The sequence below is a fragment of the Sinocyclocheilus grahami genome, unplaced genomic scaffold (genome assembly GCF_001515645.1).
Source record: "Sinocyclocheilus grahami isolate Dianchi unplaced genomic scaffold, SAMN03320097.WGS_v1.1 scaffold71.1, whole genome shotgun sequence".
In the NCBI taxonomy this organism is placed as follows: domain Eukaryota; kingdom Metazoa; phylum Chordata; class Actinopteri; order Cypriniformes; family Cyprinidae; genus Sinocyclocheilus; species Sinocyclocheilus grahami.
The window spans coordinates 962,842-988,955 of record NW_015505250.1 but is presented as its reverse complement, the minus strand read 5'-3'; the positions used below and the strand labels follow the sequence as shown (position 1 = coordinate 988,955).

The window sequence follows — 26,114 nt, the reverse complement described above, 5'->3', positions numbered from 1 at the left end:
CGTAATTTTTGTCATGCCAGAAAAGCACACTAAACCGAGTTCAGACCTACAATTCAATACAAAACAATATACACAGATACACACAAAATCATTAATTCAAGGACTTCATATTTGATGTGATTTCTTGGACAAAATACTTTTAAAGCCAATCAAACAACACCTGTGACCATACGTTTTATATGAGGGGTCCTCAAAAGGTGGCGTCAAAATGGGGACTTTATTTAAAACAATGAAATTAAATAAATTAAATAAAAATAAAAAAAAATTATTTATTTTTTTAAACATTGAATATTTCTGGATAAACTCCACATTATGCATAAGTATTTTATATATGTAATTAAAGATATATTATATGTTTAATGTATAATTTATATGTATAAACAAACATGTACAATATATTTATTTTAAATAATCAGACAGACAGACAGACCTTTAAAAAAATTTACCAATCGCATTGTGCCTGGATCTCTACTCTGGGACATGTTCTCGTCACTGATCACCTCCTTACCAGCAGGATCACGTGAGAGCAAACAAACAATCGCTCACAGAGTCTCGCAGACTTCAAACTCTGCGCTGTGTAAACAGCTTCTCTGCAGTCTATCAGGGGGCACAGCCAAAGAGTGTTTCAGGGCCAAAAAAAAACACCACGGCACTTCAAACAACACTGAAGGGACAGCAGCAGTCGATCCCATGCTTTTAAGGTTACAGAGCTGTGTAAACGTATACAAGTCCACACTACAAATACAGAGAGACACTTCAGTCACAGGAGTAGGACCACTGTGGCCATACCGCCCATCTCTTAAAGGGGTCCTATTATGCTTTTTCACTTTTTCAACTTTAGTTAGTCTGTAATCTTGCTGTTTGAGCATAAAAAAGGTCTGCAAAATTACAAAGCTCAAAGTCCACTTCAAAAGGAGATATTTTATTTAACAGAAATCACTTTTCAAAAACTACAACGAACGACTCGTTTGGATTACAATGCATATTTTACGGGATTTGTGATATCACAAATATCAACGAATGGGACGAGACCTGGTTGAGCTGCACTAGAGAAGGCAACGAGTGTTATCACTATGTCGGAGACACGCTAGCTTTCCCAAGCCAGACGAACTTAGAGTGGTTACAATCATCCGGGTTTAAATCGCGCTCAAATTGATTTGATTTTGACGCAATATTTACACTGAAACTCGCAGGCAGCTATGGTAAGGGGCATGACATTTCCCGACCAGGTTCCGAGTGGTGCCAATCACAGCACACACTGGCCCAGCTAACCAATCACAGCACATTTCGTATTTCAGAAGGCGGGCCTTCATTTGATACAGGAACTAATCGAGCCGTTCATGCCAGACTGGGGAGAGAGGTGTTGTAATAATGTAAAATATGTGAAAAATAATGTGTTTTTCGAACAACCTAGTATGAGAGCCTGTTCTAGTACACCCCCAAAACAAAATCAAGACTTTGTAAAAGAGCATATCAGGACCCCTTTAAACTCCTAAGCCGGTCTCCAGCTGGGGTCTTTGGTCCACAGGGGGCCGCCAAGGACCCAGGTGTAAGTGCAGATTTCACACAGCCATGGTGGCCCACCTCTGGAGTTAATTTAGCCACACGGTAGAGATAAAAGCGAGATGCATGGCCAAACCAAGCACAGCCCACCTCCTATTCACACATTAGTGTTTGGAACTAGTACTTTTATAGCCACAATTACTGGGTGTTCTATTTCACATTATAACTAAAGGCTAGATTTGCATTTCATGCAGAAAATATCAGTGCGTGAAATGCAGAATAATAATAACCGTGTTAAATTATTATGCAATTTTATATCAAGGCTTGAGCTGTGTGTACATGAACTGTTACATCAAAGCCGATTTTTATCTTACATTTTCCAATAGGTTCAAACTAAATGGCACAACTAAGGCTTTTATTAGTTGAATGAATATTCAACTTTGATTACCAATGTTCAATACTCATATTGATTATTAATATTCAACATGATTATCAACAGATGTGATTACAGAGCTGAACAAAAAAAAAAAAAGGAAAAATAACTTATATTAGAATTTTTCATGACTTATCCAGGCCTGAAATTGTCAAATCATATAGAGAAATTTAAACATGTCTGATCAATATAGCGCTGACTTACATGTACTGCAATTATATACACGCTGCTGGCATTTAATATAGCAAAAACTAATAAAAGTATGATCTTTTCAAGTATGCTATTTTTAATGGCCAATAAATGAGGAACAACTGAGAAAAAAAAAAAGAGGACAGACACACAGAAATTTTCAAAAGGTTGCTCATTTATAGCTCAGGAGAGGATTAATGGTGAGACACAGTCAACAATTAAAAAAAAATAAATAAATAATGTGCTGGCTCAATTTAAAAGTTTGTGTGTCCACTCCATCATATGATTCAGATTTATCAGTTGACTCTCAATAGCGTATAAAAAAATACACTGAAGAAACATCTTATACTGCATTAGAAGTGTTATTATTATTCAACCAATTAATTTGTTGCTCTACAAACACAAACTGCAGCAGCTGAAGGAACAGAAACCCTTTTCTTAATTAGTTAATATTAATCTATTAATATTAATCATATTAATCTCATCTTGTCCCTTTAAATAAATAATGTGCTGGCTCAATTTAAAAGTTTGTGTGTCCACTCCATCATATGATTCAGATTTATCAGTTGACTCTCAATAGCGTATAAAAAAAATACACTGAAGAAACATCTTATACTGCATTAGAAGTGTTATTATTATTCAACCAATTAATTTGTTGCTCTACAAACACAAACTGCAGCAGCTGAAGGAACAGAAACCCTTTTCTTAATTAGTTAATATTAATCTATTAATATTAATCATATTAATCTCATCTTGTCCCTTTAAAACTGTTTTTTTTTTTATATATATATATATATAATTATTATTTCAACTTTGTTCTCCTAAGAGAATCAAACAAATGGTCAGAAACTATTTTATTTTCTTAGCTATGAGGAACATAAAGAGAAATTGTCTCTATGTTTTGGTTGGCCATTGGGAATCAGACACCATTTGAAGGCCTTTAATGGTTTGAACGATAAGATTCCTGGTGACTGACAAATTTAAACAGCCACTCTGGACATGTAATGAATATAAATCTCATTTATGGAGAATATTTCAGTGACTGTTATCCTTATGTCTTTCTTCATTTCGCAGTTCACAGAGCAGACTGTTTACAGATACTGAGAGATAAGAGCCAATTAGGAGTAAGAGCTGCAGATAGTATTGTAGAAGAAAATTTCTCTTCTTCGGCTCATAAATCCCCTCACCTGCCAAAAAACCGTTGTCCCCTCCCCCGATTGGCCCTCGCTGCTTCATTCCTCAAAAAATCTGTTTCTCAGGCCTACTTTTACATCCTGCTTAAGATAACATCCTCCATCTGTAGACTTCCCACTTCACAACGTTTTAACCAACTTCCTAACTGCTTCTTTCCTCTATATCTTGTTTTCCCTGATTTCCTCATTTGTTTGGAAATCAGACAACACAGCTTGTGCTGTATGTTTGTTTTGCGCTAGCACTAGAATTATTTTTATTAGCATTCAGAATTCAAATCTGGACAGCATATTCGCAAACTTGAGTAAAATATGATTTCTCTCACTGTGGCACTATACACTTAGCTGGGGAGGTTTAGATTCCAAAAGGTTGTACAGGAAACACGGAATTAGGATTCAGTAATTTCACATACACAAAGCGTAGGAGTCCAGTCTCACTGCTTCTCCCTCAGAGTCACCTATTATCCCTGGGAGGCTCACACTGGCATGGATGTATGTGCACGTATGTGTGTAACGTGTCGGCCCCAGACAGGAGGACTGGCGGTACCGTGGGGTTAACGGCATGAATGAATTCATTCTGCCCCATGGGAGCTGTCTCTGTTTTGCTTGAGTGACACTCTCTAGACAGATGCAGCGTTCTCTAGGACAGCCTTCACCAGCTGAATATCCAGAAGGAAAGATGCCCTCTCTCGTGTCAGTAACAGAGGAAAGAGAGAGAGAAGAAAAAAGATGACAGCTTCTCTCTAGAGCTCCCCTTCTCTCCTCTGCTCCATCTCAGGGCAGAAACACAGCATTTGTTGGCGAGAGCACAACCTGACAGATAGCGCTAACTAGCACAGCCTCTTGAGACGCACCGAAAGGCAGACAGTCGGTTACAGTTTGGCTAAAGGGCACGACTCCTGGTCTGTGTCTGCTCATTGGAAGTGTCATGGAGATGTCACCCAGCACAATATTGAACCCACAACCCCCTTCATTGCCTAACACCCCCAAATCCGGATATCTCCAGCCCTTTCTGTATTTACTTTCTAATATCACGGCATAAACAGACAGACATAACAGATGCTATAAAAAGAATGCCTACTTAGAGAGAAGATGCACTTTTATCATGAGTCAGTCTGCGTAAATACCAAGGTTCTTAGATATGTCTTTTTGAGCTTTTGTTCTAGTAATCTGGGAAGTTTTGACATCTGCCATAATTACAGCCTTTGTACTTTCACAGAAGAACTGACAAATACAACATCCCATATTAAGACACTGTTGTGATGTTGTGTGTCCATGTAAACACACTCACATGTACAGTAAGAGACACATTCAAACATTGTTTCACGCTTGAAACTAATTGCTTCCTATGGATGCTGGCATTTTACAAGACTGGGGTTTGAGCGAATGCTAATGTTTTCTTTTGTATTGATGTCATTAAAAGCGTCCAAATACACCACTTCAGTGATCCTAGTCTCCCGCCTGTGCGGATAATGTGGTCTGCTTCACACTTCACTTGAGAACTGTAGTAAATTCCATTTAAAATTGAATTAATTTGTAGTAATTACTGGAACCTTCTGAATCTGTTCACTTTAGAGAAAGCATCCTGCTCCATACTCCATACTCCATAGCTCTGTGGCTAACTCTAGCCCATTAAAAGCTAATAGCACTGAACCAAATCGTTTTTTCCCAAATCTATTTAATCCTATGCTTGAGTTAATGCTTTGTGGACCAGACAGGCTTAATGTTCATCTCGGTGATAAAGATCACATAAATGCTTTGTGAGTATATGGGCACATCAGATCGGGCTTATCTATTTAGCCATCTATTAGCCAATAGTAACCAGGTTTCCATCCAAGGATTTTTTTGTGAGAAAATATTTAGCGCTTCAAAATGTTTACAGATATAGCTGATGGAAATGCCTATTGATTAAAAATTGTGTCGACACACTCCTTTTCAAATTAACTTTAGCACAAATTCTATTTCGATACTTAAAATGATGCAAAAATTTGTTTGGAAACACTTTTTGTCGAGAAAAGGGGCTTTAACACAAATAAATGTGGTGTCACATGACAGAATGAGTTATGGGTAGGTTCTGTGTTTGTGGTGTTTCTCATGATAAACCACTGTTTCTTTGTAGTTCAAAGGCGCATTAAATCTATCATATTCATATTATTAAATTGTATATAAAAATATAATAAATATTTATTTTATTTGTGTACATTCACAATAAAAACAAAACATTGTGATTTTGTAAAAAAAATTAAATAAAATAAAAAATAAACAGGATGTTGCTTTAAGTTGTTTCTGGAGCGCATCACAAAAATGAACCGAAACTGAAACGAAAGTAGCATATAGGATACTACTTGTTGCAGTTTTTTTTTCCTTTTGTTTTGTTAATTTATTACTCAAGTAAAAAATATATTTTGCACATAGGCCTATTTATTCCTTTTATATATATATAAATTTTGGTATTTTTAATGGGTCACAGCCGCATATTGATTCTAATTTAATTTACTTCTAATGTAATATAATCTTGTCGGTTAACGGTTAATAATCGCTTAAAGAGCATAGGTTTCCGGTTAGGAGAAATACCCGAAATGAACATCCCTATTTTCAATAGAGTCTAATAAACGTTTAAAAAAAATAAAAATAATACAACTGCACCTGTTTATGAATATTGCTTGAGGATCAAGTAGTATTGCTCTAAGTAGTCTAAATAAAGTAAATATATTAATAAAACTAATTTTATGTATACAATTTAAAGGGGTCATATGATGTGATTTAAATTTTTCCTTTCTCGTTGGAGTGTTACAAGCTCTTGGTGCATAAAGAAGATCTGTAAAGACTAAAGTCTCAAATCCAAAGAGATATTCTTTATAAAAGTTAAGAGTTAACCACGCCTACCTAAAACACCTCGTTCTAACACGCCCCCACATGTCTACATCAGGATGTGGGAAGATTTGGATAACGCCGCCAAATGTTCACGCAAAGAAAGAAGGCGTAACTTTTATTCTTGCTGTAGTGTTCCTGCCGCCGCCATGTCGTGAAGAGATGTGTGTTTCGTTGTGAAAGCGAAACTACTTTGTTTGGTCTTCTAAAAGAGGACGATATACACTTCTTCATGCCTAGAGCTGATATGTGCTGGTCGCTGAGGAAATACATCAACTTGTGCTGTGGATCGCCGGATCGCCTTTCACTGTGGACGAGGCGGAGTACAGTCTGGGGTCATCACATGTGGTTGCTACTCCTTTGTCGAATCCGCCGGCAGCGCCATTCTCAAGCCTGCCGCCTCTGCTCACGCTAGGCCGGCGTGTGTTTTGTTGTGAAAGCGAAACTACCAAAAGAGGACACAACTAGAAATCAGTGGTTAAGTTGTATTTACAACACTGTTCCAGAACAGTTCAAACCAAATATTCATTTGTGTGCAGCACATTTTATGGAGGACTGTTTCCTGATCCTGGAAGAGTAGACTACAATGTCGGCAGTTCTGACTCACAGTCTGTAAGTACGTTTTCATTTAAAGGATTTGCCACTGATGACTCAAACGCAAGTTTTGGGCAGTGTAGATTAGTGTTTGTAGTTTGTCATCTCTCCAATCACAAATGCAGACATGGTTTTAGGTTTACACGGCGCGATGCAACGCAACGTGTAAAAAAGACAGTAAAAGTCATTATAATCAGTATTTATGCCCCCACTGGATGCAACAAATGCCTCGTTTGTAATGGGTTTTCATGTTTTTTGTTTCGTTGCTCCGGCCGGGACACAGCATCAACAGTATGGTGAGGGGCGTAACATTTCCGTCACACGCTTGAGGTATTCAGCCAATCACAACGCACTGGATAGCTGGCCAATCAGAGCACACCTCGCTTTTCAGACCGATGAGCTTTGTAAAAATCAACGCGTTTCAAGTTTCAAAAAGGCGGGGCATAGAGGAGAAACAATAATTTACAGTATGTGGAAAATAATGTGTTTTTTTTTTCATCTTTAAACCGCATAAACATTTCATTACACCAAATATACAAAATAATGTTCTTTTTAGCAGCATCATATGACCCCTTTAATAATAGCCTATATAATAAAGTGTTGCTTCAAAAGGATAAGGAACAGAAAGGCTACTAGCTTATATAATTTGTGCAATAGGTGAAATTATGTATGGAAACGGCTCAAGGACAATTTTTATTTTTTTTTTCAATACAACAACTTAGGGGTTTTTTTAGGGATGACGTCATTATGCACACCATTTTATCGGTAAAAGGCCAGTTGGATGGGAACAGGCTGGAGAAAGCAAATTTCGCAACGTTTTTTTAAAAGCATGTTCTCTTTGTCGATGACAAAACAGCGGAAAAACTGGATGGAAACTTGGCTAGTGGCCGATTATCTTCTGATTATAGTGTTGAATTTATTCCAGGTGAAGATGTATTCAGATAAATAATATTGTTGACGAATTAAAGTTTCTTTGATGGTCTGAACACAAGAGTTTAATTGCATAAAAAACATTAAGGGAGGGCAAACATATCAAATGGAAAGGCGACTGACGAAGTTCTTAAAATCTCAAAAGTTTTCCTTGTGAATTTTAAAATAGCAGTACATTTTTAAATAATGCAAGTAGTATATATAAATAGTAGTCTGTAGTTTGAATACTTGATGTAACCTGAATTACAGATGATTATTATTAAACAAAAACAGGGTATAATCTTAAAACAGGTATTGTAACAGTTGTATTCTGAGTCTCTGTAAAAGTTTGTATTTTTAATTAAGGTTATTTTGATAATGGGCCTTTTATTCACTGTACTGTCTGGTAAAGGGTGATTAATTAAATTAGGAATATTTATATCTAATTTCATATTGTTGACTAAATCTCATTTTGTCACCTTGACTTTCTTACATTTCTTGAAAAGAAAGTAATTAGCATGAGGTCTTCAATCTACATTTAAAGAACCATATCGAGGTGATCTTAATTTAGCCCTTCCCCACACATATTGACCCCTGTCATCCCCCTCTTTAAAAAAAACATTATAAAATTGCTACTAATTAATTGGCTAAATATCTCAAAAACTTTCTTTATCATGAAGTGAAAGCTCACTAAGGTGCTTTGCTTTTGCAAACCACCTCCTTCTGGAGTGACAGATAAAGTAATACACAGTAATTCAATCCGGCCTTTTTTCAAAGCAGTGTATTTCCGACATTAAAAGCGGCCATCGATTTGACAGATCAAACCAGCGTTAAAGGGACTGTGGGTGACTAGCATGCTAAGTCTGCAAAGTGGCCTGTTAGTGAGACTATGGTGCTCTTGTGGGGACTGTTCCTCACTGCTCCAAAAACTGTCAGGATACATTTTGTCCACAGCCAAGGGCTAGAGGATGCAAAAACTGACCAATGAGTAAACTGACAGGGCGACTCATCCTCCAAACAAGAATTACTCCGAGTGGGCAAAGCTAGCGAGGCTCAGCGTCCGCAGCACCAAACGCACAAGGCTTTTCAAAGCCAAATTTGAAGTGACATTCAGAAAAGGAATGTTCGGTTTTGTCTGAAATCTCAGCGATTGACCCAGAATAATGTGGAAGGGGAGGGAGGACATCCATCCTCCTGAACTCGACTGTTCTGATGCGACAGAGGAAAGATAATCAAAACTTTTTTTCAACCTGTTTCTCAAATCGTATTCGATGACATGGTAAAACACTTATTTATGCGTCACACAGGCCTTGAAATCTTTTACCTAGAGTCCCGTGGATCTCTTCCTCAAATCATATGTTGTTATGGGTCAAACTGGAGGTAGATAGTCCCTCGAGGATATTTTCTCCACAAGCACAGAGATAAAATTATAGATAGCTGTTACAGGTTTTCTCTAGAGTGCTGGAGGTTGCAGGTATCTAATAACAAAGCAAATCATAGATTTACACATTTGAAACACACACATACACACGTCAGCACAGAAAGGATGCGTAACAGAAGTGCAAACATCAGAAATAAAATGAGAAACAAAAAAAACTGTTGTGTATACTGTTGGTGTATAACAAACATATGACTCAGGCTTTCCACAAACATCATTACTCGGATCATAATTTCCTGGGATAACGATTGTTTACTGTGAATGTGTGAAGGGAAAACCATTTACAAGCACCAAAAGGGTTATTCCCATGGGAAAGAAGGGCTCTATTGAAATAGTTTGTTCAGGTGTTTACTGGAAGATGTAAGCTGCACTGGAATGTCATGGCGTGTCTGTTGACATTTACTCTGTAAAGCTAAATACTGCACATCCTGTTGAATCACAACTGCACAACTGTTGGATCATGTGATATAAAAAATAAATAAAGTGCAGCTGTAACCAGTAAAAGTGGGGGTTTCAATTATTTATTTTTATTTTTAATTCACCAAATAAAAGATTTAGGAGTAATTCATTTGTGTGTGCAGACAGAAATTTGCTGGTAAAAGTTAAAACACTTTCCTGGCATCGTGCACACAGGCAGAGCACAAACGATGCCATTGACTAACTAATGACATGTTTGCCAGTGGCGATGGGATGACAGTGGGGAGATTTATGTGTGGAGACACAGATGAATGATTCATCAGTTCTAGGGAACACTGAGGCCATCATCGGTGGCAGAACCCCCGCACTTTAACCGAGATGTGACGGTAGACCTGCTACTTTGTCAAACACCTGCATTAATGCGTCCTTTATGACGCTTTAGAGGGCGGAAAATAACTTCCTTGGCATATATTGGCAAATAATGTCATTTATTTGCTCATCTTCATAATTAGGGCCCGAGCACTGCAGTGCATTTAATTATACATGTATATTTACTGGTAAGGTTTGCTATTCTGATATTTGGCAATTAACGCATCTGGATTCATGGTATCTTGAAAATTTATATTTTTCAAATGATTAATAATATTTATTATGTAAGAAAATTATATGTTTTAAATGACCAATTAATCAACAGTACAGAGTAAAATGCATACAATTTCTGTTTAAAAAAAATTCATGTGCATATTGTGATTCTAAATTTCTAGAAGGTCCTAACAACTAAATATATATATATATAAAAAAAACTGTCTTCTCCAAGACACCATAACACATCAGCACATTTAAATATAGCGCTCACTGACGTAGCTCAAAAACTAATGGTGTGATAATTTCCCATCAATTAGTCCATCCATCACTGCTGATTGGGCTAGAGTGTGATAGCAGAGCTTATTTCAGGATCCTCCTACAAAAACCTGTGAACAAGCATGCAGTGAGGGATTATGGGTAAAACTCTCCCCTCCAGAAGAATACACATTCATGTGCTTGTGTAACAACCATCTCTATCAAAGAGTAAAATAGCCTTGTTGAAATCCATTAGCTGTATCCACATACTGCCGTTCGCCTTTTGACAGCCGCATGTGGAGGTTGTTTTGGTACGAGTTGGGACAAAAGGATGGGTTTTGCATCATTTCAGGCTTTAATTGGAGCATGGATGTGGTCGTAGTTAAAGTGGCAGGTGTGATGCTTTTGTTCCAGTGAGCCCAACATGGATAAAAGCTGCCTCGCAGCAGGTGCATGGATGAAACCGTTTTAAGCACTGATGATGCATTAGCTACTAAGCAATACTGAGGTAACCTGAAGATGAATTGTGATTCATGATGCTCTGTATTAGGTGCAAAGATGAAAGGATGGATGAATTGTCCAAGGGTTCACACAAGCACACAAGGATATGCGTTTACAAATGCGTATGGTCCGTAATGCTAAAATGCCCACTGAAAATGATATTCATTAGGGATGCACCGATACCACTTTTTCCAGTACTCGCCCGATACGATACTTTTATTTTTGGTACTTGTCGGTACCGAGTACCGATACCAATATTTTTATTGCATTTGTAAATTTTTTAAATATTGGGTACAGAAACCAAAAGAGTATGTATATTGTTAGTTGGTTAACAATTTATTAATCTAGATTAATGTTCATTTATGAATACACTATTGTTCACTGTTAATTCATGGTCATAATACATTAAATGTAATTTTTTTTACAACTTGAAATGTTAAAAATGAATGTAATGTGTAGAATACATAAATTAACCTAGAAATATTAATACATGCTGTAAAAGTATTTTTTATGCTCATTTTTTCTGTTATCGGTATCGGCCCGATAAGAAAATTTGGCCGATATCTTAAAGCCGATAAATAGCATTAACTAATATAAATGTAAACCATTTTTTATCATGAATAAGATTGGCACATCTTGGAAAAATGCAAAAGATATATGCAAAATAAACATGTCCTCGACACATTTTTATTATTAATTGTATAAATTTCCCAATGATTCTTTGGTTGACCACAATAGCCTGTGAAAACATTGCACACTCGGATTTGCCCAAACAAATTGTCTGAAATGTGACTAAAGCAAACCCTTTAGTTATGATCGTAAAACAATCTTTGAAATGAAGCTTAATGTACAGCTGGTAAAGGCTCCATGGAGATACATGAAATGAAACAATAATAACATGAGCTGAATAAGACCAAAATAGATGCTCTATACAGTACGTGTCTTGCGGCCAATTTGGAAAACATACAGAACAGTACACATTCACACATAAATCCAATGTCTCTTAAGAATTTGCAAATCCCAACATGGCACCAGTAGGCTGCTTTAATGTGGGGGGAAAAGTCATTTAAAAAGCTATTCAATTGTTGTGTTCCGTCAATGGAGTCACTTTCACCCCCCAAAAAATAAAACGATTAATGCCCGCAGGCGAACGGATGTTGCTGGCAACACACAGGGTCTTAATTGGTTTTTGCAAGGTCAAGCGGCCTACTGATCCATAGCTCAGAATAAGGAGACATAATTCAAGTATGGAACATGACATGCTCTTATTCCAGCAAGGAGAATCTGGAACTTCACTGGACCACATCACGGTCATATGCACAGTTGAAAAAATTGGATGACTAAACTGAATACAATAATGAATAAAATATATTATATTATATATATATATATATATATATATATATATATATACACATATACACACACACACACACACACACACACATCAAAGTAATGTAGTCAAGTATTATAATCTAATCCAATATAAATTTATATATTTAATTTAAATAAATACAATTAGACATTCTGAATGGAATTTTAAAAGATTGCTAAAACGTTCGTGTTTTACATAAATAAAAAATTAACAGATTAGTTAATATAATGCAGTACAGCCCAGTAACAGTGCAAATTATGGAAAACTGGAATTGTAGTAAAGTGATTCCAGAATGCTTTGAGCGGGAACGGTAACTGCTATCACTTCTGCTCCACTCACATACTCTGGTCTCACACAACCTTACAAGGATGAAATGTCACCAAAAATGCTGTGATATGTCTGGGTGGTCTAATTGAAACCTCAGTGCTAAACAGGCTAAATCAGTTCAGTCAGAATGCAAACGAGCCAATATCCCCTCTGGATGAAGATATCAAAGTTCTCACCACTACTGAGGATTCGTAGCCAAGTAAAAAGCAAAATCATCATGTTCTACACCAAGAACCAGACTGACAGACATCAGGACTTGTTTCTATCCATCAACACCCAGCCATCAAATAACACCAAACAGTTTATAAAACCAGATGCACCTCAACCAGCTTCATTTATTAGACCGCAAACGTCAAGATATTGCGATCAGTTCTGAAGTCGAGGGATCCTCTAGACTGTTTTTTTATTATTTTTTTATGAGCACTTCTGTTAGACAGAGATAATTTAGATTAAGGAGAAATACAAGATTTAAACATGCCCATTTAAAGTGGGGACTAAATAATGTGCTTTGCTGACCACACCAATTTCACTTTGATTGAGTTTGTTGTGTGTTGCGTTTGCGGCTCAACAACAGGAAACCACTCCACCGCAGCTATGAAACCCTGTGAGAGTCAAAAACTGGGTGGAATGCTGGTATGCTAAAGCTTAAAACAGCAAAACAGTTCACATGAACCATTAAATGGCCGTGACCTTCTGCCCCACCCAGAGTTCAAAGCTCTATACAGTAGAAACTTTCCCTTCTATTTACATTACAGCGTCAGCTTTTCTGCCAGATCTTAGGTCATTAGAAAGCAAAACAAGAGCAGGGAAAACCTTCCAGAGATAAGAGGAAGCCTAAGTCTTTCTTTCTGAAGAGTAGCGAATGAGATGAACTCGTCACAGATGGAGGTCCACACCTCGATAAACGATAGGCAGTAGGAAAGGGGGAGAAAAGAAAACAAGTGTGTGTATCTGCCACCCCATTGCTGATATCATAGGGTCAAGAGATAAACCACCCAGGACATACTAGGGTCTTTTTAGACTAGAGAGACTGAGAAAGAATTGAAGATCATTGTCTCGGGGTAAAACAGGATTTAAAAAATGTGAGAAAAGTCACCATAGATTGAAGTCTCTGAAAGATAAAAGCCAAAGAACTCTTGCTACCTGGGTCATCATTCAAACCATAGAGTGAGCTTTGCTCATGTCAGTCTGCTTTTGCAATTATTTCCAAAGGATTACACTCGGCTTTGTTTCTGAAAGGAAGAGAAATTCAGAATTTTTGGTGCATCCTATTCAAATTAGATTGATTTATGTATGTATGTATGTATTAGGGGTAGGAGAAAAAATCGATCCATCGATGCATCTCGATTCTCTCTCCAACGATTCTGGATCGATTCTGAGAATTTCAGAATGGATTCTGAGCTTAGTTTTTAACCAGATGTACGATGACGCCGAGTTTGCTTTAGAAACACCCGTATTCTGCTTGCTTCCAATTTCTCACACACATACACCACTCGAACCTTCCGTAAAATAATCTTTCATAAAGTTCGGAAAGGTTGAAGCGAATTACAAGGACATTCGTGGGCTTCATTGCACAGGATGCTCTGTGAGAGGCATGCGCTTTGTTTGATGTTTACACTTGAAGTGTGCGGTGATCGACCGTCGGTATTTTCCTTACAAATGCTCTATACGAAGTCATCATTTATGTGGTTTGGAATGCAGTGGACTTATATATTTAAAATATGAACCTCACTAACAGAAGGCTGCTTTCAATTTCAAATGCTGACGCGCACTTTGTTTGTCATTTGGTACTGCTCGCGCATGCGGCTGTGCGCGACTCCGTGTAAGTGGTCAAAATGGTTTTATGATGCAAAATTAATGTAAACTCAGCGTATTCTGCTTGCTTCCAATTTCTCACACACATACACCACTCGAACCTTCCGTAAAATAATCTTTCATAAAGTTCGGAAAGGTTGAAGCGAATTACAAGGACATTCGCGGGCTTCATTGCACAGGATGCTCTGTGAGAGGCATGCGCTTTGTTTGATGTTTACACTTGAAGTGTGCGGTGATCGCCCGTCGGTATTTTCCTTACAAATGCTCTATACGAAGTCATCATTTATGTGGTTTGGAATGCAGTGGACTTATATATTTAAAATATGAACCTCACTAACAGAAGGCTGCTTTCAATTTCAAATGCTGACGCGCACTTTGTTTGTCATTTGGTACTGCTCGCGCATGCGGCTGTGCGCGACTCCGTGTAAGTGGTCAAAATGGTTTTATGATGCAAAATTAATGTAAACTCAGCCAGTTATGTGTCAAGGGATTAAACAGACAGGACAAACCATATTACTTCCGTGCATGAATGCAGCTTAATGGATCTAGATGTCATAGTAAAAAACAACATTAAAGATGAAGAAAAATCATTCGCAGTTCTTGAATGGAAAACGTTCAGATAATCTTAAATACTGAAAGCAGTCTTTGTTTTTTGTTTGTAATATGTTTCTATGCTCCTCTGTATTATTTGCTACATGCTTGTATGTTTTGAAGTTATATTAGTTTAAAATTACATTATTAATTATTCATAATTAATTATTATTAACATACAACTGTTTTAATTATTTTTTTCAATTTGTAATTATTTTAAAAAGTACTTAATTACTTATGTAAGGATATGTAAATGTAAGGATTTTACAATTCTCAAGTTGGTAAACTAATTAATTAATAAGGGGGAGGAAGTATGTATGTGTTTGTTTGTTTGCTTGTTAGGTAGTTTAAACAGCAAAAAAACAAGGTATACATGATATATCAGCCAATAGATATTTTATCACATTAGTCGATATTAGATATACCTGTATATGTCAGCCAATTTAACAGGCAAATTTGACCTATTTTTATGTTAATATTTCCTACCATTTTTATGCTAATATTTAACATTTAATGCTCACTTGGAGTTAATATTCTAAAACACTAATCATTTAATAATACTGTATTAAATCTATTAGATTTTCAGTTTTTAATACTTATAACTTTAATACTTTTATTCAACACGGATGCATTAAATTGATCAAAACTTACAGTCAAGACATTTAGAACAACATAATAAAGACAATGTTACAAAAGATTTCGGTCCCACTATTATATATATTGAGCGGCCTTAACTACCATGTACTTGCATTTAAATTAATCATTTGGTACAATGCACTTATTGTGTGCATAAATGTTTTTATATTTTAAAAAAATACCTGCATGTAATTACATCTGTAATTCATTTCTGAAATTATATTTAGAATTACACTGTTGACCCATCCCTTACACCTTAACCCACCCTTAAACCTAACCAGACCACCAAACCTGTCCCTAATCTTACCCGTATCCCACCTCAATAGCAGCAAAAGTGTTTTGCAATACAATATGAACACAATAAGTACATTGTACTTATTTTTTGATGTAAGTACATAGCCGTTAAGGCCACTTAATATAAAGTGGGACTTTATATTAAATTAATGCTAAATTCATTTAATATTAATATTTTAAATGAATGCTAAATTGATTTAAAATTATTACATTCAAATAAATGCTGTTCTTTGAACTTTCGATTAATCACAGAATCCTATAAAAAATAGCAGCACAACGGTATTCAACATTAATAATAATAATAATTATTATAATAAGGCATGTTTCTTGAGCACCAAATTAGCATATTAGAATGATTATCATGTGACACTGAAAACTGTTTATATTAAATTAATGCTAAATTCATTTAATATTAATATTTTAAATTAATGCTAAATTGATTTAAAATTATTACATTCAAATAAATGCTGTTCTTTGAACTTTCTATTAATCACAGAATCCTATAAAAAATAGCAGCACAACGGTATTCAACATTAATAATAATAATAATAATTATAATAAGGCATGTTTCTTGAGCACCAAATTAGCATATTAGAATGATTATCATGTGACACTGAAAACTGGAGTAATGGCTGCCGGAAATTCAGCTTTGCCATCACAGGGATAAATTACATTTTGAAATATATTACATATAATTACACAGAATACATAGAAAACAATTATTTTAAATTGCAATATTTCACAATATTCCAGTTTTGCAGTTTTTGATCATATAAATGCAGCTGTGTTGAGCATAAGAGACTTAAAAAAGCATTTTTAAAAAACCTACTGATTCAACCTTTTGAATGGTAGTATATGTGACATTCACTATGAAAAAAAATTTGTAAAAAGCATTATGTTGACGCTCACATTAACATAGCAACTGTCCTAGAGATTGGATGCAAAACCAAATTGGATTTGAGTACAGTGTGAACAAAGTCCGTCCCAAACTAGTGTGCCTGCTTCACGCTGTTCTCAGAGTTTAACATGTGTTTTCTTATGTTGTCAACCTTGGATTAGCATTTTTGTTTTCTTCTTTGACACTATACCAAATGGCTTATCGTTGCGGGTTAATTGGTTTTCTAGCACTGGCATCTGGGGATGGTAATTAGGGGAGACAATGCTCTTGATATGGGCTTTGATTAAACTCCCTTCAGTGCTGAATATGACAAGAAGCTCTTTTTTTATCAGGGATGCAAGTTTTGTTTGCAGACTGACGTGTTTCAGAAGAAAAAAAAACACCTCCAGATGCAATGCTAACAGGCATATTTCCTTTCACAGATCTTTTTCTGGTACAAAAATATTCCCACAGAGTGTAACATCAGCCTTCGTTCACCTGCCGCTGCTGATGAACATCCTCTAATAGTCTCCTTTACACGCATACGAGCGCGCGCACACACCAACATCAAAAGCCAATTACGGCAAAATAATGAAGAAACCAAATTGCCCCGAGACGTTTTGCATCGTGACAAATCAGTAAAAGGACCATGATGACACACAATGAGGTGCCAATAAAGCATGGGGCTGCAGAAACGTTTGACTCCCAGTCGTGGGGGTCACACAGATTCACTGACAAGTGCTATGGTAAGTAGTTTTGTCTCAGACGTGTTACTTCTGGCCTTAATCAGCCCGTTTTTTTTTCGCCACTTCTTCAATCAGGGAAATCAGTCGCAGTGGCTGATAAGGGTCTATTCTAGAGCTACAATGAAGAAAGACGGGGGTTTGGGGGCTTTTAGCACACATCAGATAACATAAGAGCTGTACTAAAGAGAATGTGATGTGAGATGGATAGTGTATCACAAGTAGTAATGGCTTCCTCACGAGGGACCCAATCAAGCGCGGTTGGCTCCCGAGATGTGGCAGCAGAGAAGGACCCTCCCTGACACTGTGGCACAGATGGATAAACAAAGGATCGTGCGAAAAAGGCCACACGACTGACCCACATTCATTATCCAGGGACTAAACGGATTCCCCTCTAAAACTGAGAAGGATCAAAACTCCAGTTGTAATTGGGCTGATTCCCGACCCCACACCCTGACACTTCTTTACTCCTTCTGTCACGTCTTGTGTTTTGCATGTAATTACTTCAATCATGTCAAAATGTGTGCAGAAATGTTTCCAAATGAGGGCCTGGTTAGTGTTGTTCCATTAACCACCCACATGGGCAACCACAGACATGGTTGGACACCTCAGATTTCATCTGCCAATGGATGACGACACGTTTTCCACTGTCTAATTCATGGAGAAACCACCTAACATCGCAAAATGATGTTACAATGAAAATGAGACACTTACCTCCTCCACCGCCGAGCAGAGAAGAGTTTGCTGTAGAGGAAACAAAAGAGAGAAAAACAACATGAGTGTCTGAAATAAGGAATACGTTGAAAAGAAGCACTTTAGCTCAATGCAGAGCACACTATCATTCAGATGAGAGCCAACAGATATGTAGAACCTGAAGGTCAAGAACACTCCAGACGTTTGCACTGAATAGAGGTTTGAGGCACCAGTGAGCTGGCAGCCGTACTGCAGAATGCTATCATTACACTTCTAAATGAACACCATTGAGCGCTAAACACCCAGGCTGCATGTTTTTGGTCAGAGCCGAGTGGGCTACGCGTAGAGCTGCTGTGGTGAGTTTAAGCAGACACGGCTGGGGCCCGGGCGTTTCTTTAATGCAATGTTTCTGATCTGCGATGGTGCAGTGGGCGTCCCGGGGTCAAAGGCCTGTCTAAGAAATCCCTCCCGCCACCCGAATAAGAGTGCTAAAAACAGACAGAGTAAAACTATATTCCACTCCCCTCTACTTTGTTTAGCACAGCAAGACACTCTTACACCATTTTTCACTATTCTACAAGTGATGAAGCCAATAAGAGGTTTCATTAGAGAAAAAAAGAGGGGTTAATGAAACATTATAATTACTAAGATTATATCTGCTATAGACTACACTAAAAATGACAAAGTGAATTAAAGAATTAAAATTTAAAAAGCCCAACAAAATATAAAATAAAAGAAAGATGCAACTAACAACCGATTATGATTTATAAAAAATAAAAAAACAACAGGCTAACCATTCAAATGCTTATTCCAGCAATTTGAAAAAGTAGAAGGCACCACATCTACACCCAAACCAAAGCCCTGGTATATCTATAATACTGGTTATATGAAATCCAGTAAAAATTTATAAAAATGTATATTACAGTTATGTACAAAATTAATACTTTCCAATTCATGACAATTATATTTTAATTATAAATTATAAAATGCATAATATGCATTGACACATATATAGGCTACATACAGCCAAATAACAGTTTTCACAAATAAAATGTATACATTTTTAATAAAAACAAATAATGTTAATCGCATGTGTGTGTGTGTGTGTGTGTGTGTGTATTTATATAAAACCTGTTATATAATATTACTATTATAATATATATAGTATTACATCATATAATAGTATTATATATTAAATCTGCACTGTTCAGAACAAATGCTAAGAGATACATCAGCAATTTAACAGCAAAGAAATGTCCTAATGGTGCGACTGTGCTTCTGTCTGAGCTTTCCCAACAACAACAGCACGGCATCTCTTATCCCAGTGGGGACGCAGAAAAAAGTTTAGAATAATGACCCACGAGGGTCCTTTTATTTTTACTTAAATGTTTCTTTCCCTTTGTGAAGCAAGTCTCTCTGTGGGATTCTTGTGATCTCTCTATCCCTCGCTCCTGCTCTTTTTTCTTAGAGAATAAGCATCTAGGTAAGCATGAAAAAAACCTGCTACCTCCACTGAGTTCGACAAGACTAACCTCTCAGCAACTGATATCAAGGGAGACATTAAAATCCTCAAAATGGATGGGGACTTTTCCTTAGCAATCTCTTATCATAAGACAGTGAACAGGAGAACAAATGGAGTACAGCTGCTGTGAAGAAGCAAAAGAAAAAATGTGTGCACTTCCAGAAGAATACCTCAGTGCTGCTGTGCTGTGGAACTGGCTACTTGCCGTATGATCCAAAGTTATAGGAACTTGAGTCCAAACAGGCCACAGTTAAAATCTAAACAGAAATCTACACCAGAAGCATAATCGTGCCATATTGCACTCTGATAGAGCGATTAATCATAAAACACATTAGCTCCCTGTCCGTCTTGTTCTATATCTAAGCAATAAGGTACAAGAGGAAAATAGTCATAGTTAAAAGTAGTGATCAGCCGATATAAACATATTAATAATGTCAAATTTATACAGCTACACTACTGTTCAGTAAGATTTTTTATTTTACTTGTTCTTTTGTACAGCAAGCACACATTAAATTGATCAAAAATTACAAATACCTTTATAACGGTACAAAATGTATCTATTTCTGGCCTTTCTATTCATCAAAGAACAAAATTATGAAGCAGCACAACTGTTTTCAGCATTGATAATAAGAAATGTTTCTTGAGCACCAAATAAGCATATTAGAATGATTTCTGAAGGATCATGTGACACTGAAGACTTGAGTAATGGATGCTGCAAATTCAGATTTGCCATCAGTAGAATAAATTTGTAAATATATTAAAATAGAAAATTATTTTAAATTGTAATGATATTTCACAATATTACTAATTTAATGTATTTTTGATCAGATAAATTATGCTTCTAGCGTCACAATAGTTGCTGAATGTAAAAAGCAAAAACACATTTTGTACAGTTTTTTTTTTTTTCTTCTGATGTGCTCCAAGCTTCATAATAGTTGCTAAACGAAAACAAACACCAACATTGTCATCTCAATGCAGGAAAGCAGACAGGAAGACAACATGTGCTACTTCCTGTGCCATCCTAGACCTTTGCTCTGCTGGCTGTCCACCCTTGATAAGACCACAACACTCAATAGACAAAGACAAAGTTCTGTCTGTACATGGTGCAGTTTTTTCTGTCCTGTCCAGGTCATAAATCCCAGTCAAAGCTTCCTGCTCTCTCTTAGAGAACTGACGAGGGGCCGGTATGACTCACAGCAGTGGGCATCCTACTAAGCTCGTAAATCTAACAATACAGAAACACCGAGATTGTGCTGGTCATTAGTTAGTGTCAGAAAACAACACAGACGCCGGCCTCCATGGTGACGACATCCTCACACATTCCCACACACAATTGCATCTTTCCTGTGTTTTTACTTTTGCACTCAGGGTTGATACCACACAGCTAAAAGCTACTCACACTTTCCTGTCGGGCCCATAGGGCAACAACGCATGTACCCCAGAAAATAAAAAAATACCACCAGAGAAAACGAGAAACACTCTGTATTAATACATCACAGACAACACGCACAAAACTTTTAGCAGACTCGCTAAAGAGCGCTAGAGAGCACAACCACCAGAACAGCCAGGCATAAGAACAGTTTTTCCCACAGGCCATATTGAGCCTGAACAATTAAAAAGTTCACAACTACACACTGTCCATCATAACTGACACTTTTGTACATAGCATCTGGAAACTGTATATTGTAAACTACAAAAACGGTACACTTGTTAATAACATAGCTGTACATTCATTTAAACAATTGTATGTTTTTCTCTATATTTTTATTTCTATATATAGTGCAGTATTATTATTCTGTTTTCTTATATTAGTGTTATTTAATCTTTACTGTGTAATTCTATGTATGTCAGCACTATCATGTATGTTTGCACTATGCATGTACTTTCTTCTGCAGTGGAAGCTCTTGTCACCAAGTCAAATTCCTTGTGTGTGTAAACATACTTGGTAAAAAAGCTTTCTGAAAAAATTAAGACATGCAACAAAAACTTAAATAAGTCAATATACAGTGGTCTTGATACTTAAGTATTTATCTGTATGAATTAAACATATTTGTTAAGTTATTATATTTAGTCAATTATGTTTAGTCATTTAGCTGAGTTTTTTTTGCAAGGCATTTTAAACTACACTGATAGTACAGGACAATTATTTTAGGGTCAGTCCAACAGAAGTAACGTGACGTTTTGATTAGGCATCTTAAAACTAATTTTCAAAATATGCTATAATTACACTGGCATTGGATTCTGTTTCTTTGCTTTTATCTCAGTGGGACTTCCTAGTAAAATAAAAAATAAAAAATAAAATATATGGACGATAAATACAACCCTTCAATAAAGAGACAAATAAAACAGAGCAAATAAAAAGAATAATTAACTAAAACCTTTTATCACACACCACTATCATATGTTCTTTAACATTTCGTATATATCTTTTTAAAGCTACATTGTTTAACAGTGAACACATCTTTGAAAAATAAATGTTAAAGGGGTCATATGATGCAATTTAAATTTTTCCTTTCTCTTTGGCGTGTTACAAGCTCTTGGTGCATAAAGAAGATCTGTAAAGTTGCAAAGACTAAAGTCTCAAATCCAAAGATATATTCTTTATAAAAGTTAAGAGTCAACCACGCCTACCTAAAACGGCTCGTTCTAACACGCCCCCACATGTCTACGTCACGATGTGGGAAGATTTGCATAACACCGCCCAAATGTTCACGCAAAGAAAGAAGGCATAACTTTCATTCTCGCTGTAGTATCGTTGCTGCCACCATGTAGTGAAGGCGCTGTGTGTTTCGTTGTGAAAGCGAAACTACTTTGTTTGGCCTTCCAAAAGGATATAAATTCTTTATATTTAGAGGTGCACCGATTGCAATTTTCTTGGCCGATTCCAATTTCCGATTTTTTTGTTAGTGTGAGCTGCCGATACCGATTTTTGCCGATTCTGATTTTCTTTCTAAGAACTATGTTTGACAGCATATACAAACAAAAATCTACTTTTCTTCAACGCAGTTTTATTTTAATTTAAAAAAAAAAAAAAAAATAAAAAAGCCAGAAAAAAAAAAAATTGCAAACAACAGCACAAATAAATGCAATAGAATAAAGAGCTATGAAACTAAATTTTTCAGGTTAAGTAAGTTTCTTAGTAAGAAATACTACAGAAATTAAAGTAATCAAATATAAAGCAACACATCCAAGACGGGCATTTTGACAATTTTGTATGTATTTGAACGTTTTAGTGCAGTTAGCCACTCATTTTGGTATTTGTGGCTCACAAGCTGTTTGAGACTTTTGTGCTCCACTAATATAGATCAGTGGTGGTGCGCGCGCTTTTGGTGTAAGTACAAAACCTGCGGGAATGACTAAAATAATGCGCAATACAAGCACTATTTAACCGGAGCGAATGAGACGTGTGTGAGAGAGAAGGGGTCGTCGGGAGAGATGAGAGTGAGAAATGCGTGGCTGATGTTATTGCCTGTGCCACTGGTAACAAAACGGATCGGCATGGAATCAGAAAGAAGTGAGACTGATCATGAGGAAAATCGGCCGATTCCGATTCCTGGCCCATCGATTGGTGCATCTCTATTAGGGCTGTCAAAAATATTTTAGAATTTAGAATATTCGTCGATTTAAAAATAAAAATCCACATTCGAAAACGTTGCATTCGAATTTTAGGTGTGCGTTAAGGAGGCAACCTTATCAGTGGCACACGAGATGCGATGACGATGTAAGTGTCATTGCATTTTAATGTTTTTGTTAACCTATTCAGTTGAAGCCACTAGATGTGGCGCTGCGTTGTGAATTACAAATATTGCGGGAAAAGAGTACATCAAAGCGGAGAAGATCTTGTTTACGTCAAAACTGAAACCAAGCCGTTCACACAGAACGCATATTTCGCGCATTTTCTAAAGGGACATTCATCACGGTTGCACTCGCGTCTCACACAAAAGAGCCGCATGTTTAGAAAGCCATGTAAAATTAATGCAAGATCAACTTTGAAAAAAACATCGAGACTTTATGGCGGGTTTTTTCCCCATCCCACTGCAACACGTGTTTTTAAATGAAAAAATGTACTCCGTGTGATTGGCTTTCGGCCCTTTGTATTAAACTATGCATACATACATGATGTTGTTTTGTATATAGTTGTTTAAGAAACTTGGTTTATAAACATTATTTTAAACATTATGCACTTTTTTCACAGATAGTCTGTTTTATGTCTTGAGTACGTGCATTAGTAATGTTTTGCTCGATGCGCCCTCTTGTGGCCTCATGAGATAAGCCAAAAGCATTTATTCACCCTAACTGAAATTATGCATTTGAAATTTGAATATAATTCGAATTTTGATAATATTTAAGTAAAAAATTAGAATTTAGTTTTTCAGCCATTTTGACAGCACTAATCTCTATTTACATTATTAACATGCTAAAGCACAGCATCAACCTGCTAAAACACTCTAAGAAACTGCTTTTCTTAATTAATCTCTTAAACCTGTCAACCTTTACGAGCTTCCAGAACTGTTCAATTCCATCCATACTCTTCTCAGTTGCACAACAATATCAGAATATGTGATTAACTGACTAACTCCATCTGGCATACAGAATGAAGATGCAAGAGTAAAGCAAGCACAGTCTGCATTAACCTGAGGCTAAACGAAAAAATGATATGCCAAGACCTCAAATGAACCAAGCTAAAATGCTTCACTGGAAAACAACTTGATTTTCTTGCCTGGTTTTATTCCCCTCTTTTTCCTGGAGTTTGCTTTTAGATGCACACCAAATCTTCAGCTTTTTTACATTTATGATGCCAAGTTCAAAACTGCAATATAAATTTTCCCCAGAGATTTTGGCCTTCCTACAAAATTAAAGCGAGTACAAATAGAAGCCTGTTGACGGAAGAAATGGAATCGCTATACTTAGCAACCAGACATACTGAACATGCCAGTATCAAGCTGAAATTACTTGATTTTTTAATGATAAAGAAAGATAAAAACAGGATGCCACAGAGTGCAGTTACAGCAGTCCTGAATTCAGTACTTCAAATGCTCAGCCATGTGAAAATACGCTCAAAATAAGGATAAGGATGATAGGTGAATCACCCTTCAGTTTACACACACTGGACTTTACACTTCACAAGACAGCTTAACTAGGTCTGCCAGTCAGCCCAAATTTTTAGAGTGAAGTCATTAGTACAGTAAGCAGAGGGTTGTAGACCACCACACACACACTCACAAAGAGCCCAGCGAAATCGCTGAAGGCTGAAAATATCAGGGAGAACCCATCTCATGTCAGCAAAGCTCGGCATTAAATTGAACCAAGTCTTGTGGGTAATGATAAGACTGGTTATTAGCCACTGAGACTGAGACAGAGAGAGTGAGAGAGAGAGCGACAGAAAACTAAGCTGTATTTCTTATTTGCAGCACATTAAAAATACATGTGGTTTTGCCTGGCCCAGACACAGCATAGTGTGATAACTCTGCTTGGCTCTTTTGTTCTTTATTGCACCGAGCGTTCCCGGAGGAATCCTTCTGCAACTGCTGAGCACCAGAGCAGGACAAGCTGAATCGGGGAGTATGGGACCAGAACAGATCTCTCATCTCATCTCTCCTCTTTCACTCTCTTTGTATGCGTACAGTTATATAGCAGTCAAGGGAGGAAAGGGCCGAAAGCACTCAGTACCGTACCACACTTGATCAAAGCCCCTCTTCTCCACATCAGTGAGGTCCATTCACCAGGTACAGCCATACAGACCCGCATCTCTGACCCTAACAAATGTTCAAGGAGGAATTCTCAATCTTCTGGACGTTCTGGTATATGATGATCAAGAGATCTTCAATCGTAACTCCCAAGGCAAGCTCGAGCCAGTTTTGAAAGGTCTTGAGGGAAACGAGTGCATCTAATTAGCATTGTTTTCGTCAACACAAATGACTGCCGAACATGTTCATTAACGAAGGGGTGTTTTTGTCACAAAATTTGTGCATCATAATGATAATTAAACTATTTTGATTAAAGCATTCTGTTGACAAAAATATGTAGAAAATACCACAAGATATTGCATTAAGAGAGTTTGTAAAGAAAAATGTATATGATTAGAATATGATTGTTTCAAATAATCTAATCATACTCAAAATGGTGCAAATGTAAGTAACATTGTCAATATGTAAATATGTTCTTACCATAAGAACACACTAAACATGTCCAAAACACGTCTAATTTATATCTAGCAAGCATAAACACTTGCAATTTCATGTCAACTAAAATTAGATACTATTGAATTGACACACACACCGTACAGTGTGTGTGTGTGTATATATATATATATATATATACACACACACACAGTGGTGTGAAAAAGTGTTGGCCCC

General features: G+C 36.7%; 1 protein-coding gene across 1 annotated transcript in view; it reads right to left on the bottom strand.

Moving 5' to 3' along the window:
- Window positions 1–26,114, bottom strand: part of LOC107585524 (O-acetyl-ADP-ribose deacetylase MACROD2-like) — a 570,464-nt gene that overhangs the window by 390,067 nt on the left and 154,283 nt on the right. Inside the window, exon 5 of the mRNA XM_016272570.1 lies at window positions 18,258–18,287. Within this exon, the coding sequence (XP_016128056.1) occupies window positions 18,258–18,287 (30 nt within the window). The remainder of the gene's footprint in view (window positions 1–18,257; window positions 18,288–26,114) is intronic.